The 13,373-nt window shown below is 39.2% G+C and overlaps 1 protein-coding gene across 2 annotated transcripts; it reads right to left on the reverse strand.

Moving 5' to 3' along the window:
- Positions 1–1,466: 1,466 nt before the first annotated feature.
- Positions 1,467–10,970, reverse strand: spsb1 (splA/ryanodine receptor domain and SOCS box containing 1). 2 transcript variants are annotated; one of them, XM_029436457.1, is made up of 3 exons: positions 10,834–10,970; positions 5,609–6,492; positions 1,467–3,023 (listed from the first exon to the last, which is right to left on the reverse strand). In XM_029436457.1, the coding sequence occupies exons 2-3, from the start codon at positions 6,300–6,302 to the stop codon at positions 2,896–2,898; spliced, it is 822 nt and encodes a 273-aa protein (XP_029292317.1). In that variant the 5' UTR covers positions 6,303–6,492; positions 10,834–10,970; the 3' UTR covers positions 1,467–2,895. The 2 variants fall into 2 exon arrangements, with proteins under 2 accessions (XP_029292317.1, XP_029292315.1); XM_029436455.1 differs by having other exon boundaries at positions 10,748–10,903.
- Positions 10,971–13,373: the final 2,403 nt, after the last annotated feature.

Consider the following 13,373-nt stretch of genomic DNA (forward strand, 5'->3'; position numbering starts at 1 on the left):
CCCTCCCCTCTTTAAAAGTGCTTAGCTCATCTACATTTAAAAACACTTAGTTTCATAAGCATACAACTTGTTGGTCTTATCTAGTATGTCAGTGTAAACCTGCTAATATTCAAGCAAGAAGGAAACATGTTTTAGAGCAGAGGACATTTCCCAGCAGCATCTCACTGATCACATAATTAAAAGAGGGTCCTGTACTATTTATGGACAGAAAGTTAGGGGTCAAAGGATTCAGTATTCAGGATACTAAAATAGGATTGCTTAGTATTTAGTATTCAGGATAGTAAAATAGGACCGCTTAGTTTTGTTTAAATAATTGTAGCCCAAGTGTTTTTAGGTCAGATAAGTGGCATTAACTAATCTTAAGAGTGAAGACTTTCGCATGGTAAATAATATGTGCCTCTGGTGTGTTGAAAGTCCTGCCTGCCTGTTTCTGTATGCACTGAAACCACTGCAGCAGTTATCTTGTATGTTATGTCTCATGTGAGGTTCACCATAATGCACATTCACACAGGTGTTTAATTATTCTGGCTGATTAGACCTCTGATCAGGTGGAGTGAGGTCAACAACCTCCATGTACTGATTGCCAAAATGCAAGTTGTTCTGCACTGACTGGTCTTTTCCCCAGCAGACATGTTGGCTTGTCACAGGAGTTATTAAACATTAACGATGATGAAGCGTGACGGTGAGCCATCACGCACCATACCAGGACCCTGAAACTGAAGCGGTTAAATGCAATTAATCCATCATTAACTTTTTTCATTTATACCTTTGCATCAAAAATAACAAAAGACTGAGATGTGATTGACGTGAACTCTGTCGACGCATCCAAACTGAAAAGAGGTCTAATCAAGCAGAATAAGTGAGAACACCTGTGTGAACAGAACATTTTTATAGTGGACAGAACACACTTGCCATCTAACGTCCGATATATTTCACGCAGTTCTTTCCAAAAAAAAAAGTCATAAGGAACATTAAGGTCCAAGTGGCCTATCGCTGAATGACTAACATGCACTACTATAAACTGATAGATGAGGCCATATTAGTTTCCCATGTCAGAAAAGGGCTGAAGATTGCCGCAATGAAAGTGAACAGGTTGCCTATCAGACATGAGAACGATATGTTAAACTGCTGTCAGAGTAACGTAGGCCGATGCATGTCAGAAAGTTGTTTTACTTTACATAAACATGACCTTAAAATCACTGGAATTAAATATTTGCATCTTAGGGTAGCAACACTCGAAATGTGTCATATATTGTAACCGACTTAAGATAGTTTAGCGAGATAAATGTAAGGAGTTCAAAACGTAATTCCTCCCTATGAATTACAGGGAACGGATGAGGTGCTAACCAGGTTGTAATTCTGCACCGACTCCTAGAAACTGTTTTAAGTTTCATGTATTTAGTCTACTCTAGAATATTAGAACATTTCCCAGTAGATTCCTGTACAATTCACAATACACAACATAAACTTTGAAATAAACTTTAATAGATACAAACAAATCTACAAGGAATACAAATAAAATGGAAGCTGCAAGCAAGGAAAATAAGGTGTGGCACAGTGTGTCCGCATCCAGCTGGGCGCTGAATAAGGACCTCGTCTGCACATTAAAAAAATACTAATCAACAGGTCTATGATATGGCATCGGACAATCTGATCTTTTATTACATTTGTGCAGCACTTTGTGTGGATTGTCTTTTTCTGTCGATATAGTGCCTTAAATCTGAAGTACACCGATTCAGGCACATACGCCGTTCACCTACATAGTCTGTTTCCCGAACCCCTTTACATGTCATAAAACACAAACACTACATCAATGGTTCTCAGCTATGTGCCAGTGAGACCCAAGAGTAGCAGGTTTTCATTATAAAGAACCACTTCAGTGGATATTTCATTGGTTAGTTTCCATTCTCTGGCTGGGTATGTGCAAACCAGTGAAATCATCTGATCGAGAATAATAAAAAAAAAAAAAAAAAAAAAAAAAAAAAAAAAAGCACTCTTGGGCCCCGTCAGCAAGTGGTTGAAAACTACTGCACTACAAAAAGCAGGAGTGACAGATTTATTTTTTAAAAGATGTGATTGTATTGAGAGATTTCCTGCAGATGCATGCTACAAATAATCACAGTGACATTATCCTTCCGTTAAAATTTCTGCTGATGTTATTCCTGTTGGATGCCTTGATGGTAAGCAATGGGGCACACTTCCATATTGCAGAGAACATAGTGCAGTCGGAGCTGCTCTGCAGCTGCCTCACAGTGCATTCATCCACACTACACTACAGACTCACAATAGAGTGGTCAGCATCTCCTTTGTGTTCCATAATTTTATTTAGTATCCATTAAAAACATAATTTCTACAAGCAGCTAGGATTTCATGTTATAATTCTCAATGTGAGAGGATGTACAGGTTGACGTATGTGCTGCCACCTTATGGCCAGATGATGGCAGTGCATTTCTGCACCAACTCTCAAAGTTTGATTTCCATCACACAATTTTGTTTTAGCACAACCAATAACAATTTAAAAAGGCTACAAGATATAAATTCATAATCATAAACTCCGGCGGACACAGCAGAGATACCGACCACATGTGCCGCATCAACTGGTGGAGGTACACCAACATGGTGACTGTCAGGGCATCGTCTGGATCAGCATGTGCATAGTGCTCAGTGATTCCTGATTTTATAAAGTTAGAGAATACAATTGTAAAGAGTCATAAAAACAGGATAAGAAACTCAAAAAAGGTGTCCCAGCCACTGACAGAGCATAGTTGTTGAAGGCTGAGTCAGTCCTGGAGGTTTGAGCAATGTCGTCGAACGGGTTCAACCCCAGAAGGATCCCAGAGAAACATGAGAAAGAGAGACGAGGGTGTGCTGAGTGTTGTGTGACCGTCAGCGCAGTCATTGGTAGAGCAGGTAGTTCTTGAGAGAGGCCGGCAGGGGCAATCTATGGATTTCACACAGACGTTCTCTTCCTAATGCCACCCTCACCGAACGCCTACACAGGTCCATCAGAGAGAGCGGTTCAGCTGGAGAGAGAAGAGAGAGAGAGACAAGGAGTGTTAGCAAGGAGTGTGTAAACATAAAGCCTTAAAAAGGGATAGCTTGAATCTTGAAGGTGGGGTTGTATGAGGCACTTATCCAGAGTTTGTGTAGACTGTGAAGTAGAGTACAGGCACAGGAGCAACTGCTGTGGACAGGTGCAAAAGTATTTTTGCCACCAAAAAAAAAAAGGGGGGCCACATACATAAAACCAAAAAACAATATCAGTTTAAGTGCAAGTCATAGTTTTAATTTTTTCATCACTTAACCTTACCATTAGTTGGCTCTTTCCGTCGGGGAACTGAAACCAGACTTCATTGACAAAAACAATCATTTTACCTCGCAGAACACGGAAGTTGCTTGTCCAACTTCTGTGTTATGCAAGGTAAAATGACTGTTCGTCAAAAAAATAAAGGAGTCTGGTGGCATAGATAACGCTTCAGTTCCAGTCGGAAAGGGCTGTCTGACTGGCAAGGTTAAGTGATGAAAATATTAAAACTATGACGTACACTTAAACTTAAATTTTTTATGTGGGCCTTTCTTTTAGGTGGCTAAAATATGTTTTGCTGCAGCCCCCGTCCACAGGAGTACTTTGCTTTGCTTCCTGCTGGTACACCTGTCTGTATCGCCAAACTGGGGGTGCGCTGACCGCCATCTACTACATTAATAAAAATCAAAACTAACCCTTTAACTCAAATCTGAGATGCACTGTGTGTCAGACATCAGCATAAAATAAAGTGAACACAAAGGTTATGAAAATGGGAATGGAACAGTATTATAAACTTTATCTTCTATTGCCATGGAGAACACACTATGAATGTTTGTGGGCGATAAAGTCATTTGTGCGCAAGATAAAAATTGACCAAAATATTCACAAGAAATCAAAACAGATCAATTTGATATTAAACATTTTAGCTGTTGCTTTGTGTTTTTAAATCTAGGAAAGAATTGTTAAAATTTTTTATTGGCTTCAGTTCATGCAGCCTCCATTAGAGGAAGGTATGAAATGGACAAACACTCCCAGATGTGTCAATACGACCTCTGACCTCTGTGCTGAAAGTGGATCTCTCCCTCATGCTTAGTATTAGGAAGTTAAATATAAAAATGCAATTGAATGTCTGTAATGTAGTTTACACTTTAGGTAGTTATTACCATTTTTTTTATCTTACCATAGGAATATAAACATTTTTCTACAAACAACCTTTAATTTAAGAAAATATGCCGAAGAAAAATCTAAAGTACAAGTAATTAATTTAAAGCAAATATACAACAACTTAAAATGGTACAAATTAATAAAATGTGTTATTTAAATGAGAAAATATCTGATCAAAGAACAAACGCTCAGTGTAACATTTTGGTACTCAAGTTCCTATGCTTTATAAAGTATTGATGTTCACTACCCAGCCCTATGGGTATTTACCATTAGATTTGGCTTTTTGTAGATGTAAAAAAACTGAGCCAGAGAAGATGTTAATTTTACTTGCAGCCATATTCTTTAGCTGCAGTGCAGCTGCATACTGGATCCAAACAGCCACAGGATTAACGACATTTTGAGAGACAAACTTCCTTCAACATTAATGTATAAGATCAGAGATGTCTACGTGCAGCAGTAAGAGGAAAGTCATAAAATTGGAACTGGCTTTTATGCATATCACTGCATCTGTAGTGCTTCTTTTCCACAGGCCTAAAGTAGGTCGAGGGATCTGAGCTGAACATAAAAATCTAATGAGCACACAGCACTTGGGACATGTGGGTAGTACTGCATGTTTTCTGAAGCAGCCATGTTTCCTCATTTAAAGCTCATGACCCTTTTAAAAACAAAATAATTGCCATTAATCCAATTAAAATGATTTTACATTTGTCTGGGGGAAAAACAAGTGGCTTGTTTTTTGTACATACACAAGGACCACCGGATGTTTTTAAAGCCATAAACACTAACAGAGGCGCCACAGCCTACTTTATAAAAACAGAGGCAAAGTTCAGTTAATGACCAAAGATAGGGTAGATTGCACAGAGATATCGTCACTCTGTTATCTACTAACTGAAAATCAGGACACAGTGACATCATCTTCATAGGAGAAAAAAGGTGATTCATAGATAGTGTGAATTTATATGTAATCTGGACTGTCGACCAATAATACAAAATATGTCACAGGTACTGCTTTACATAATATCTGGTTTTAAGTCAGCTCTACAGTAACCCTCTCAGGTAATGTATCCTGCTTAGACTGCATGGCAAACCATAAACTGTCACCTTTGTTCATTGCATTAATAAATGCAGCCACTGGTTGTGTAAGAGATGGACATAAGACCTAATCAGAGCTGGCACCAAGTCATTGTTTTCCAAGTCACAAGGTCTGAAGTCTTCGCAGTCAAGTCAAAAGGCTCAAGTCCAAGTGAAGTCACAGTTCATTTGCGTTAGAAGTCCAAGTCGAGTCAAAGGTCATCAAATATGTGTCAGGTCAAAGCCATGAGACTCTTTACACCCGTGTTCATCACAGATGGCAAAACACTGGCGACACAGAGAAAAGAATAACAGAATATTTCAAAAACATTGAAAGTTTGTACTTACGATCAAGTCCATTTATGTACCGGATTCTTATTTCACAGTGTCCCCACACGGCGCTCACCACTGGGTACAGCTTCCTGCCCTTAAGTCCTCTGAATGCCACCCCTAAATAATGTCCATCAACTATGTAACCCAGAGTCCCCTCATCCATGTCCAAGACTACTAAAAGGGAGTCTGGTATTATGAAGGTGTCGTCTGGCTCGAGGAAGGCCGGGTAGGTCTTTCCTGGGTGATTCTTGCCGTCGTGGTAGAGTTTACTCCTGCACAGATCCCAGCCCCAGGACTCTGCGTTGCTCCCTACCAAAGCGGTGTAGCCCACAGAGTGTAGCAGGGCATCACTTGTAGCCACTCCGACCACAGCGTGCGTGCCCCTCTGACGCATAGCCCAGCTAATCTCCCACACATGCAGTCCCCTTGTATAGCCAACATGGCCTCGGATGGCGTCCGTGCTCTGCGCCACAGGGTGCCTGTGAAACACCAGCTTGTTGTCGTCCTTGACAAAGATGTTGAGGGAGCGGTCATCGTTGTTCCACGAGTGCTGGACCTGGACGTCCCCGCTGGCGGGTGGCATGTCCAGCAGCAGGTCCAGTCGAGACGGCTTGGTGTGACTCAGGGCCTGTAGCTCCAGCTTCAGGGGGCTGAACGCCGGATCCCGCATATCAATGGTTTTAATGCCACCTGGGACTTTTTGCCCCATGCTCTGGGTGGTTATAGCAGCTCCCTCTTCCTCCTCCGCCTACTCCCCCCTCCTCAAAGACTAATGGGGGGAGTAATCAGCCTCAGACCCTCTCCTGCACTGTTCTCCTGCAACCCAAGTAACAGGTTTGTTGCTCCACCTCGTCACTAGCAGCAGACAGCAAAGGTCACACCAGGTGTTTGAAGCCTTCCTGGAGAGATGATAGGAGATGAAAGCAGATAAGACAAAACATTTCATTAACTAAGCTTATTCGCAATCTTTCAGTTTGGACCAGGAATAGTTTGTGTCAGATCCTACAAAAACAACAGAAAGCTAAACATAAGGAACATTGTAAGTCCATCCTTAATATGCCTTTTGGAAATGTTACGGTGCATTTTTACATCTCAATGGTAAATTCACTCAAAAGGTCGAACTAGATTCATTTGTTGATCAGTAGACAACGGATATTAGCTTCAGGGCTGTCAAGCGGCCTCAAATGTGGCTTTGTTCTCATGTGATGATCAGTGTATAAAAACATAAAGATGGCAGTGTCCCATGACCTCAAATCTAAGATGTAAACTGAAATGCAGATTTAAAAACAAATAACATTATCATTACACAACAGGAAGAAAACAAGTATCTGCTGACCCTGGCAAAGATGTACAATCAGTGTGACCTATCTGACATGTATCTAAAGTCTGAAGCTCTGTATGGCCTCGTCTTCCCTCCCTACCAGTTAACTATAATGGCGAGCAAGAAAGACGAGACCAACAAGTTTCTGCCACTCAACAGTCATTAACATATCTGCTATGATTGAAAGGATTATTGGATTGGACTCTTTACCCAGTATAGACTCGCCCAATTGCAACATGTGATTGAAAGGCTACAGTTCAACATGAAATAACTGACAACTGTGTGACAACAGCTCAAACCTTTCTAAACACACGACTAACTATGATGGTATGAAAGTACAGTTAGTACACATCATGAGACAATATAACATTGTCAACCATCAGAGACGATGCCGTACTGTTTATTCTAGGGATTATGGAAAAAGATTTCCACTAACGCTGTTAGGTTCTTTGATTTGACAGGCATTTAAGTAGCTGGTTATTTTCTTCTTATTCCTGAAAATATTGCAACAGCAACTAAGTACCTTGATAGAAATGTTACTTTTATGCATACAGTATTGCACATTCATATGGCCAACAAAGTCAGCAAGCACAATTAAGAAGGTACTGCTAAAAAAGATGAAAGGAAACACATTTTATATAGATTTTTTTAACTATGCCTTGAGTTGTGCGTTTCCCACAGTAAGGACAACATACATTATCAAACATAAAGGGGCACATTGAAAATCTCCTTAATTGTGCTTTAAAGCATTATGCGTTTGAGTAATCTTACTCAAAAACTAACAAACAAACACTTCATTTGATTGCGTGGCTGTAATTTGCATGATTAAAATACCACAGATGTTCACTAGACACACATCACCTAAAAAGTAGTTTACCCAATGTGGCTTCATCTTAGGACGACATCTACAAAAAAGACCATAAAACATGTCAGCGATACATTTTCACATGAATGTAGCTAATCCATAGATCCAGCAGCTGTAAAACATCTAGAGCCACGTCTCACAGAAGAGTAACATGCTACCTTCAACCTTATATATCTTAGGTCTAAGCAGTTTATAAAACAACAATTTCCATTTAGTGTTTAGAGCTTCACATGTGTAACTGGTAAACACCCATGTTATGATGTGCTCCCTTTGCTAAGTGACTTATTTATGATTAGGGTGCACAAACATGAAGAAAACAAAAACAAAACCCTGATTTGATTAGTTGTCCTCAAACACACATTACCTCCCTGCCGGCTTTTCTTGATAAGGCATTCAACCATAGACTTTGTGATAACATGATATCACCAATTTGGACCAGAGAGCTAATGAACATGAATAGCAGCACAAAAGTTGATCCCGGGCCCTCCATGAGCTGACACGTTACTCATTCCCACAATCTCCAAAAATAGGAGAAAAAAAAAGAGAAAAAAATCCTGCCATTTCTTATTATATGGTCGTCTAGTCAGAGGGAAACAGGAAAAGCAGTAATAAAACGTCTGGCTTAAAAAACAACAACGTTCTGTCTTGTTTGAGGGAGACACTGCGGGACCACAGCACTTTTTAAGCAGGAAAAGTTTCAGGAAATGCAGAAATTTGACAATAAAAGACAGATGAACACCTGATGTGCTTTACTTCACCGTCATATTACAATAGACCAGTGGCGATGGGCCACTTCCTGTGGAGCCTGAATCCAATTGTTAAACAACATCTTATAGCCATTTTAGACATATTTGAAACTTTAAGACGCATCTGAATGCCAATTGGAGTACTTCAAGTCAACAGTCAGGGCATTTTTTTTATAGGTAAACCATGTTTGGTCCGCATTAAGTATCAATATCCCAAAGACTTAATGTGACTTTTTGTGGCCGGAGGTGACTATTGCTGCTCTTTGGTCTCGTACTTCTGCCTGTGTTGCAGCACAAGAGAGCATTGTGTAATGTGGAAAACTGTGCTGCAGTGCTGGGAAGGCCACTCTAAATTGAATTGTAGACAAGAGTTCATTGAGAAGTGCTTTGGCTCTTCTTCTAATGCAAGTAAACAACCACTTAAATGGGTCATGTCTCTTCAGTGATTGGAAAACAGGAGGGAAGAAAAAGCAAGCCGCGGGTGGCCAGCATTTGAATGTAAACAATCTCTTTTTCAATGCCTGTCCAGCATTCAGGGAGTGAAACATGTTAATTTGCACAATCATTGAGCCAGAAGTTTACCATTCCTCACCCCCCCATCGTGGCAAAGGACCACCTAACATTGCACGCAACATGCTAAAGTTAAATCAAAACTGGTAATAATATAAACTATAACATTTCTTCCCACATTTACCTTGGACTTCAAACATACCCATTAGCAGTATAAAAGGTGGCTTGTGGAGGGAGGGATATATTTGGGATAGGATCCTGGCCGGGCCTGGTTGGGGTTCCTGGGCCCCTGGGTTGGTTTGGGGCTTATTAAAATGCAGGGAGGAAGGGCTCGCTGGATTTGCTAAGCCAAGGAAACACTTGTCTCTATTGTAAGGCCCAATTTAGACCAGGCCCACCTGAACTTAAGCCCTAGCTTGGTTGTTGACCTGCTGAGTGCATAAAGCTCAAGGTTTACCAAAGACAAAGTCATCCATTGTACGGATACAAAGCTTGAAAGTGTTATGTAGAAAACTGTTGCTGAATATAATACAATCTTTTCTATGTTTGAGGCTTGAAACACATTTTGTTCAGTAATAAACAGGTAATTTGAAGGGTGGTTTAGAGTGCTATGGATATCAATTGGGTTAACAAAATATATCAATGAGGATATACCAAATATCAGACAACCCTTTTCAATATGATGCAAGCAATTACAAGTCAGCAGTACCACCAGCTACACACCATCCAGAGTGACCATAAGATTAAATGATGATAATTAATACTTTATTGTCAAATCCAGTCTAAAATTGATTTAATTTTAGGATCCACAAAATAGTGCTTCAGTCGAACATTAGTTAATCGTGTTAGCCTGGATCTCGAGTTTGATGTAAACCATTTGCATTCAGAGACAATGCTGTTGGCCAGCCTTAATGTTTTAATGCTAGGCTGATTCATGGAGTTTCTAAAGGGGTTGACGTACAATATTTTTGCATATTTTCATTTGGTGGAGCAGTTTTGACAAAGTGGTGAACAGATACTTGTACTACGTATTATTACAAGACAGTAGAACACTCATTCACAGAACAAAAAGAAATAGTCGACATACCCCAAAAGACATAATGGGTGCAGACCGACACAATGTGGTCACATAAAGTTGAAACACCACATCTCTAAAACGGTTAACAAAAACTAAAGTGATAGTAACCTTATTGGAAGTTATTATCTGACGAATTAGAGTTAATGGTTTATGTTTTTTTATTCATCATAAACTGCCAGTTGATTTTATGTAGGCCCTCTGCAGAAGTTAACTCATACTAGCTTGTCGTGCTAGCTGGTGTAAAGGAAGCCTAATCTTCAAATAAACTCTAGTGGGCCAGGTGCCCGCGTGTGCTCCTCGAGCTCGAGCGTTTCTAAACGGTCATTCGAAACGTTGTTTTGATTTACCTGAGGCTCAACCGCGTTCGAAACGTTAGTTACACAACAAGCCGCACAAACCGTGTTAGCATAAACAGCAACAAAACATGGCTAATGTTAATGAGCAGCGGAGACTAAACAACTCGTTGCTCCTTCTAAACTGGACGATTGAGAAGTGACAACTCTTCCCGGGTGTTGTTTTCGATATCAAGTATGTAAATGTGATGTAAAGAGAAACACAGAAACCGAAACAAGCGCTTCGGCAGCCACCATATGAGCAGAAAACAGGAGGGGAGAAAGACACACAGCACACAGACCTGGTTAAATTGGGAAACAACAGAGGATGAGACCGGTAGAGGTTTGACCTACTCCATCGTAGTTTTCCGTTTCCTTATCGTCTTACCTTTTAGCATTTCAAACTGGACATGAATTAGGTGAAATGATGATGGCTGCTCTCTAACATCTCTCGTATCACGTGATAAAATGCTCCCAGCTGCTATGCTAGATTAGGACCTCCCTACTGACTGGTCTGCAGCCCGAGCGAAGTTAGCTTCATGTTGGTACTGCAGTTCATGCGGATGTTATGTTTTTTTTTGTGGTTGTAAAGATATATATAAAACTATAAACACATTTCAATTTCACAGTTGAGATGAAGCTTTCATTTGTATTCCATAATTCAGAAAATAAAGTTCTTTTTTCATACAGTGGTGGAAGAAGCAGCAATACCAGTGTAAAAATACTAAAAGTAAAAAATAAAATAAAAGTATTCATTGTGCAGAATGGCCCATTTTGTAAACATATATTATTATTATTATTATTATTATTATTATTATTATTATTATTATATAACTGGAATATTATTATCGATGCATTAATGTGTACATCACTTTAATGTTGCAGCTGGTAAATGTGGAGACCATTTGAATCACTTTATGTACTGATTGGTAGCTTAGCCTATAACAATTAATCAACATTTATTAGTTGATATATATTTTTGCATTGATAATCTAAATATGCACAGGAACAACTAAAGTTATAAATAAATCTAGGTGAGTAAAAAGTACAATATTAATAATAATAATAATAATTATACAACAACAAAATCATGAGTAATGCAACAACTAATACTAAATAATGGTTGTTATAAAATCAAATAAGACTGTAAAATGTGCTTGTTGTTATCAACTTTTTCAATTGTCATTGTATGTATATATTTACTATAAAAAAGGGATATATATATATATACCGTATATATAGAAACACACACACATTTGAAATATTTGCATTCACAGCTGTAACTCATAGGAAAAGTAGTTATTATATTTAAAATAGTGTTTACATATCAATAGTGTGTGTGCTTGGTATCTTTAAAATGGCTATAGATTTACTTATTTGACTAAAATATAGGTAAATAAAACTTCACACACCCAGTCTTGACATATATAGAATAAAAACAGAAAATAAAGGTAAAATCCTATTTTCATTGTTGTTATTGTTGTATTGTTATTGTTATTAAAATACGTATTGGTTGTAATTTGTACATCCATGACTAAAATAAAAATGTTCACTGAAGATGGAAAATATCTATTTATCAGTTCATTCCCAATATAAAGCTAACTTTAGTCCAGTGCATCACCAGCAGGATCCTTTTAATGTGTAACCTAAACTGCAGACTACACTGGGCTCACGTGCTGAAGAATTTAGGTAGGACATCACACAGCCACTGTTCATTCACGTCTTTGTTAGTTTGACAGCAAGGCAATATGTTTTACATGAATTTATGGTGCAACTATAAAAAGTATCTTTTGGGCTCATACCTTGTCTGTGGTTCTCTCTGGTACATTCACTGTGTGTGCTTGGTATCTATATAATGTTTTGCTGTGTACTTGTGTACTCCAAAAATACATTCATGGACAGAATTATGCTATTATTGTCTTTCCTAAGGGCATGCATGTGATGGTGAAAGGAATCATAATTTAACTTTCACACTCCAGTCTGTCACACACACACACGCACGCACACACACACACAAACACACGCACACACAAACACACACACACGCACGCACACACAAACACACTCACCCACACGCACACGCACACGCACACACACACACACACACACACACTGGGGCAATTTGTTCTTGACCTTCAGGCCATTCATACCCTTGCGGACACGTTTTTTCCTTTTTCTTCTTTAAAGCAGAAAGTGACGTTAAGATGAGTGGAGATCCTTAACGTCAGTCACTGCTGCTCATGCAGTCAGAATAATACTCCACTGACTGACACACTGATCCCAGGGGAATGTCAAGTATGTTGACTGACATGCGATTTGGACTGACGACATGATGCACCCTGCACACGACCAGCACATGCAGTCACTTCTAATCTTTCAAGCAAATATCTTCAGGAACAGGAGCTCCCTAAAACACCAAAGTCAATTCATAAAAAGGAATGGAAACAAGCACAGTAAATTGTTCCATAATAGTGACCCCAGTAAATGATTATCAACTTATATTTAGCGTTTTCTTTTGTACCAGACAACTATAACAGTCTGCTCCTCTGCAGCATTCCTGCAGCCCTGTGAGAGTTAAGGCATACACACTCACCAAATTTCACCTGAGTAAGAGAAATATTAGGGGACTGTTGCCATCTAGTGGTTTCTCTGGAATACACACCTTCTGCTTGAGGTTTAGAGCCTCACATTAGCTTATTAAATCAGTCTGCATAAAGCTCCACTTCATTCATTTATCATTTAGAATAACTTTGAATTCTTTGCAGAATAATACAATATAAGTGGCTTGTGATGGTACATATGGTTGAACATCCTCCTCCTCACTTCCGTCTTAACTTCTGCATTCTTGCAGATTTTCCCAATTGGCGTCTGATTTCTCTGTGACAAGGACTGGGATTAATAGGACATTTAAAATGACCTTATTTGTCC

The sequence above is a fragment of the Cottoperca gobio genome, chromosome 7 (genome assembly GCF_900634415.1).
Source record: "Cottoperca gobio chromosome 7, fCotGob3.1, whole genome shotgun sequence".
NCBI lineage: Eukaryota > Metazoa > Chordata > Actinopteri > Perciformes > Bovichtidae > Cottoperca > Cottoperca gobio.